The sequence below is a fragment of the Frankliniella occidentalis genome, unplaced genomic scaffold (genome assembly GCF_000697945.3).
Source record: "Frankliniella occidentalis isolate FOCC.00 unplaced genomic scaffold, Focc_3.1 Scaffold36, whole genome shotgun sequence".
NCBI classification, from domain to species: domain Eukaryota; kingdom Metazoa; phylum Arthropoda; class Insecta; order Thysanoptera; family Thripidae; genus Frankliniella; species Frankliniella occidentalis.
The window spans coordinates 2515218-2521574 of record NW_026267166.1 but is presented as its reverse complement, the minus strand read 5'-3'; the positions used below and the strand labels follow the sequence as shown (position 1 = coordinate 2521574).

At 52.1% G+C, this 6357-nt stretch overlaps 1 protein-coding gene across 1 annotated transcript; it reads left to right on the top strand.

Moving 5' to 3' along the window:
- Positions 1 to 2522: 2522 nt before the first annotated feature.
- Positions 2523 to 5585, top strand: LOC113208089 (cytochrome P450 6k1-like). The gene is made up of 4 exons (XM_026424938.2): positions 2523 to 2667; positions 3241 to 4159; positions 4246 to 4488; positions 4610 to 5585. The coding sequence occupies exons 2-4, from the start codon at positions 3241 to 3243 to the stop codon at positions 5026 to 5028; spliced, it is 1581 nt and encodes a 526-aa protein (XP_026280723.1). The 5' UTR covers positions 2523 to 2667; the 3' UTR covers positions 5029 to 5585.
- The last annotated feature ends 772 nt before the right edge of the window (positions 5586 to 6357 follow it).

Genomic DNA, 6357 nt, shown 5'->3' with positions numbered 1-6357 from the left:
CCCCCCCCTCCTGCGTCGGGAGCTTAATCATTCCCCATTTCATTTCCATCCAAGAGCCGGACCAGGCTTGGGGGGGAAGGGGGAGGGGGGGCGCTGACCAGACGGGCCTCCGCCTCGCAGGAGCGGGAGGAAGGTCAAGGAACAAACTGTGGAGGCGTCCTGGACACAACAGTCAGGGCACCGGCGTGCGAGGGTGCGGTGTTTAATGATCAGCACATCACTGCGTGTGCGTTTGCGCGTATTAAAATGAAGGTCGAAGTCGTCGATTTCAGAGGTTGCACCCCTAAATATCGTATTGACCTTCGTAACTACTCTGTGCATAGTCTGGGCTCCACCAGACAACGTTTGCCCGGCCCAGATCGCATTTGAAGTTGGGACATCCGAGCGGCCACCAGAGAGACTATTATGTTGAGCAGCCGCTGCGCTCGTCTAATGCCCAGGAACGACGGTGCACGTCTCAGGCAAGACCCTACGGCCCCTCACTGGTAAAACAAAGGTGTGAATTAACACCTTTCCAGGGGCGTTAAAGTCAAAAGGCGTTGACGTTTTGATTTTTTCGAAATATTTTCTGCTGGAGCAAACCAAGGTTTGTAGAACTTATATTTTCGTATTCAGCTTAAAATTCTGCTTCGGTCAAGACCACATATGTGATAGGGTTCAAATCTCAAATGAAATAAATTTAGTAGATTCCTGAGGGTAAGTGACTTCTTTCACCGTTCTTCAGACACATATCACGTATGCTCGTTCGAAGCGGAATTTTGACCTGAATGCGAAAATATTAGTCCTACAAACCTTGGTTTGCTTCAGCAGAAAATATTTCGAAAAAATCAAAACGTTGACGCCTTTAAAGGCGTGATTTCACACGTTTGTTGTACCAGTGCTCCTCCTCAACTGCCGAGGAGACTACGGTGTCACAGCAACCACGTCACCTAAATGGGCGTAAGTGTCGTGACAGATCATGTCATGTTCGACTCAACAGCTTTGTGTTTGGGATCATCCACAAAGTACGTCCGCCATTTACCGTTACTAACGTTCCAAGTCCAGCCTCTACAAGTACCCCTAACGCCTGGCAGGTAGGCAACATCTCGCCAGCAGAGCATGGGCGTACTGCAGGGTGGCCTACCCGGAGTCTCGCAGGCGCCGAGCTCTCAAAATTTGCCGAATGAACCTGTAAAAAATGGATGTACTTTCTGGACGAACCCTTTTTCGATATTATTTCTTTGCTAATATTAGGACCAGACTAAAACCATTCTCAAAACCGAGTAGTGCCAACGCTCCAATCGGAACTTTCGAAGTTAGACCAACTGCATTACACAGGTAAAAAATCCGGCCAGGTTTCCGCCTGGAAAATGGCACTCCGGCCGCAAATGTATGTGATTTCCGACCGTATTCTTTCTTTCCGGCCGTAATTTGGCACTCCGGCTTGAATCTGTAACGATTTTCGACCTATCCCCGTTGTTCTGGTCGGATTCAGAGTTTCCGACCGGTGTCAACCGTTTTCGGTCCCAAATGCGATCCGGGTCAGGAAAACTTTGTCTATTACCCAGATTTTGCACACTGTCATTACAATTTCAATTTTTAGAGGTTGCAAACCTCGATGACGATTTAAAAAAAAAATGTCCAGGCCACCCCACACGGCCACTTACTCACCGCGGTCGTCCCGAAGCGTTACTGAAGCGCCGCAGCTCCATACGCTCAGACCTGACAGACACCATAGCAGAGAACAGGTGGGGCAGCCCACCGCAGTGCACCGCCGGATGGGTGGCCTAGCCTCCCGGCGCCACCAGTCAAGCTCCAAGCCTCTACCGACCAATGCCGACCGGGACCGGGATTTGTACCACTCACCCAAAATTTGTACTCAATTTGTACTCTTGCCCTGACACCTTTTTAGAATTGTTAAAGTACAATATTAGTTTGGGTGGGCGCGGGCATGACGTTTCCACCGCCAAATTAACCCAGGACAACGGGAGACGGTTCATAGTGACCGGGAAAATTAGTTCTTTGAATACCACATCGGCAGAATTTGTAATTCTACCCTCCTGACCTTGCCGTCCTGAAACGCCGTGCTTTAGCCCAAGTGAGGTCGATGGTCACGGAGCAGACTGCTGGCTCCGACCAGAAGGCGATAAAACTTAAAACTGCTTATTATAGGCCAATCAGGCGGCACGAACTGTATATTGTACAGTAGGGCAACTGTTTGTACTCGTTACAGAAGTGCTCTGTTTACCCCGTTGTGTAATCGCGGACCAGCCTCAAGCCTGATGCTGAGAGTAAACCGTAAACCTCTACTGATTGGCTGACTGGCCCAGAATTTTTCATTCTCTGACTGTTTGTCTGCACAGTTGTCGAGAACCGAAAACAAACTGAGCAGGCGATCTGAAAATTTCAGGGGTTGTTTTTGTAGCTACTATTAAAATGCACACATACTTAATTGATGTCACGGGGGAGATCCCTTGGTGCACGGGATCCTCCCGCCCGACTTCCCTGCGCTCGCTCGCTCGCCCCCCCCCCCCCTCTATCTGTCTGCCGGCTGTCTCGCGATTCGCTTTGCGCGCCCAAGTTCATAAAAGCAATCGGGCGGCCGGTGAGCGTCCAGTCTCCTTTCGCACTCCAAGGAGCGCTGAGCGCGGCTTTCCCACTGCACCGGCCGTTACCTGCACGAGCAAGGTAAGTAGAGGGCGAGGGGAAAATACTGCAAAGAGATTGCTTATAATGTTAGAATGGGAGTGAGTGAAAGAAACCAACATTTTCTTGAAATTCGAGCTGATTCGAGGAATTTCAAGGACGGTCAGATAGAGGCCCTTGAAGTCCCAGCCACTGAGACACTGTCATGCAAGGGGCTGCCTTGGAACATCAGACGAAAATTCAAATTCTTCCTCTTGACAGCACAGAGTTTCAAGACTAAGACAACGTCAGTACTTGAAGGGCCGCTCTTGGAGCTACCCACCCGTCCTTGATATTCATGAACTGACCTCGAATTCGAAGAAAAGCTTTTTACACTGCTGAAAGTTCACAAAGCATTGTTTCGTAACTTACGAGGCTAACGGTAGCATTGTAACAACGAAGCGATGCTTTGAAATTGCGAAGACATTTCATCTCATTTTTTTAATATTAAATAAAAAACAAACGTTTTGCTGACCTTTTCAAGTGTACCGTGAAATAACCGAGATAACTGTTCTAAAGCAAGAATGTCGCAAAGACTATGAATTTGTATTTATGTCAAGACGCCCTTCTCCACAGATGCTGGCGCTCTACTTGTCCTGCGGGGCGGTGGCGCTGTGCGCCGCGCTGTACGTCTACATGCGGCGCAGCCTAACCTACTGGCAGCGCCGCAAAGTGCCCGTCGTGACGCCCACCACGCTGTTCGGCAACTACGGCCCCAGCATCCTGGGCAAGCGCAGCCTGTCGGAGGTGGCGCAGGACATCTACAACGAGCACAAGGACGAGCGCTACGTCGGCACCTACTTCATGCTCACCCCGCTGCTGCAGATCAACGACCCCGACATCATCCGCAGCGTGTTCATCAAGGACTTCCAGGACTTCAACGGGCGCGGCATGCACTCGCAGCCGAGCTACGACCCCCTGTCCGCCCACCTCTTCATCCTGGCGGGCCAGCCCTGGCGCAACATGCGCGTCAAGCTCAGTCCCACCTTCACGACGGGCAAGATCAAGTACATGTTCGACACCATCAGCGAGTGCGCCAACCACCTGCGCGAGCACGTCGACTCCTCGGTGGCAGCCGGCGGCGGCCGCTACGTCGAGAACGTCCGCGAGCTCGTGGCGCGCTTCTCCACCGACATCATCTCCTCGGTCGCGTTCGGCATCGAGTCCAACTCCATGAAGAACCCCGACTCCGAGTTCCGTCAGATGGGCCACCGCATCTTCGAGTCCTGCCTCGACGTCAACCTGCGCCACCTGCTGCTCTTCTTCGGCGGCGACGTCATGAAGACGTTCAGCATCCGCTGCGTGCCCGCGGCCGTGCACAACTTCTTCACGCGCATCGTCGACGAGATGATCGACTACCGCGAGAAGAACGGCGTGGAGCGCGCCGACATGCTCAACCTGCTCATCAAGCTGAAGAATGAGGGCTTCCTGCCGCCAGACTCGAACGACACGGCCGAGGAGAAGAACCGTCACAGCGATGTCAATGAGTCCAATGGTGAGTGATTCCAAGCCAACCCACCCCCGCGACCAGCCCAGGAGCTCCACCTCCAACCCTCAACCTCCACCTCTGTCTTTCCCCAGGTACAGAAGCCCGCCTGACCAAACTCTCCGGCAAGGACATCGCGGCCCAGGTGTTCGTCTTCTTCGTGGCGGGCTTCGAGACCACGTCGACGACCACCTCCTTCACCCTGTACGAGCTGGCCAAGCACCCTGACATCCAGGATAAGGTGGTGGCGGAGATGGACGCCGCCCTCGCGAAGCACGGCGGCAAAGTGACTTACGATACCATCATGGACCTGCCCTACACGGACATGTGTGTCCAAGGTGAGCAACATTCTGAAACGAAAAAAACAACTTGAGTCACCGAACACACACAAAAAAAGAAAAAAACAAAACAATTTGAGTACATTGTTATTTGAACTTGCGCCCTCTCTTCCTGCTGCAGAGACCCTCCGGATGTACCCGCCCGTGCCCTTCCTCACACGGCAGGCCATGGTAAAGCGGCAGCTGCCGCTCTCCGACGTGGTCTTGGAGAAGGGCACTCGCCTCATGATCCCCGTGCGCGCCCTGCACTACGACCCGCAGTACTGGGACGAGCCGCTGCGCTACGACCCTCAGCGCTTCACCGAGGAGGCCAAGAAGGCCAGGCCCCAGCTGGTGTACATGCCGTTCGGCGATGGCCCCCGAATCTGCATCGGGATGCGCCTGGGACTCGTGCAGGTCAAGATGGCCCTGCTTACCATCCTGACCCGCGCCCGGGTGGCCGTGGCGCCAGACATGCCCAAGGAGGTGACCCTCGACCCTCGCTGCATCCTGCCCAGCCCCGTCCACGGCTGCAGGCTCGTCCTCTCGGCGCGCAAGTAACGCGTCGCACCGCCCAAATCCCCTGTTTTTCGAGATTAAGTTTTGAGATGCGCGTTGATGACCTGTTCGTAAATAGGGCAACTTGACTGCCGGTTTGGAACTATAGTAAGTATACTTACCGTGGACGCGCCCGTTTCCCGTTGACCTTATACATCGCTCATCTACCGCATACTGTACTGACTGAATGATGTCTCGGCAAGGTCACCTGGTCCACGTATTTGCCAAACTGTGCTGCAGTTTCAATACCACGGACCAAACCGATGACTGGTGTAAAAGGACTAACGGTAAAAATTTCTCCTTATCACTTGTTAATTTTGTATTATTAGATTAATTACCAAACGCTTTCGTTTCTTAGCACGGGGCGAAATAAAAAGATAAGATTATAGTCGTTTGACAAGTGATTGTGATACTCCGATAATTTGGCATTATATTGAAACTGCTATCACTGACCATGGTCGATTCGCCTCTGTCCGCTATAATTGTTTAATTAATGACTCTGTGATATTATTCTTGTAAATATTTTCTGTTAATGAATAAAAACATCATGTAAATAGAAATCCTCTGAAATTTGTCCGTGGTGTTATCTGACTTGACGAGTTTTCAGAGACTCTTTATCATGAGTCATGTGGAAAAAGAGAAAGACAGCAAAATAACTGGGCAAAAATACTACTACTACTGTACTTGGTTGGGATGAAATGTCTTTCAGGAACGAATAAGTAACGTATAATTGTCTTTCGTTTTATCTAGTGTTTTGACCCTCCACTTCCACCCCCGCTCCCCCTTCCTCCTCGAAAAAAAAAAAACAGACGAGAAATGATTAATTGTGAGTAGGTGTATGGCAAGCTGCCTTCGACAAACGAGTTGTCATGTGACGTCACTCGAGCCAGGCACTCCAAACATGTAGAAGTGTGGACACGAAAAAGTTACCTAGCTTTAGAGAATCCCTGGCCTTAACTACACTTCTCGCCGGGTCGGGTAGGAGAGAAGGCCCGAGTGTACCGTCCCCCCCATTCCCCCTTTTTCCGGTCGGACCCACACGGCCCGTGCCCGTGCTCACAATGTCATCCGCGTGTCCTGGCTAAAGTGACAAATGACAAAATAATACGCAAAATAAGGAGGGGGCCGGCTGAGCAGAGCACTGCGTCGCCCATCAGGCCCGTCGCATTATCCCACCGCTCGCTCCCCGAGAACCAGTGCCCTACAATTTCAGCTCACTTGCCGAATTTGCGGTTATTGTTGTTGTTGCTCCCGGCGATCGCGAAAACGAGGTAGCGCGCACCATCGCGTGTGAGAGGCGCGCTCTAGTAGCGGGGCGGCGCGGGGAAGGGG

Coding starts and splice junctions, on each gene's coding strand:
- LOC113208089 (XM_026424938.2), top strand. CDS start 3,241: ATGCTGGCGCTCTACTTGTCCTGCGGGGCGGTGGCGCTGTGCGCCGCG. Junction 4,160..4,245: donor CGATGTCAATGAGTCCAATG/GTGAGTGATTCC, acceptor GTCTTTCCCCAG/GTACAGAAGCCCGCCTGACC. Junction 4,489..4,609: donor CACGGACATGTGTGTCCAAG/GTGAGCAACATT, acceptor TTCCTGCTGCAG/AGACCCTCCGGATGTACCCG.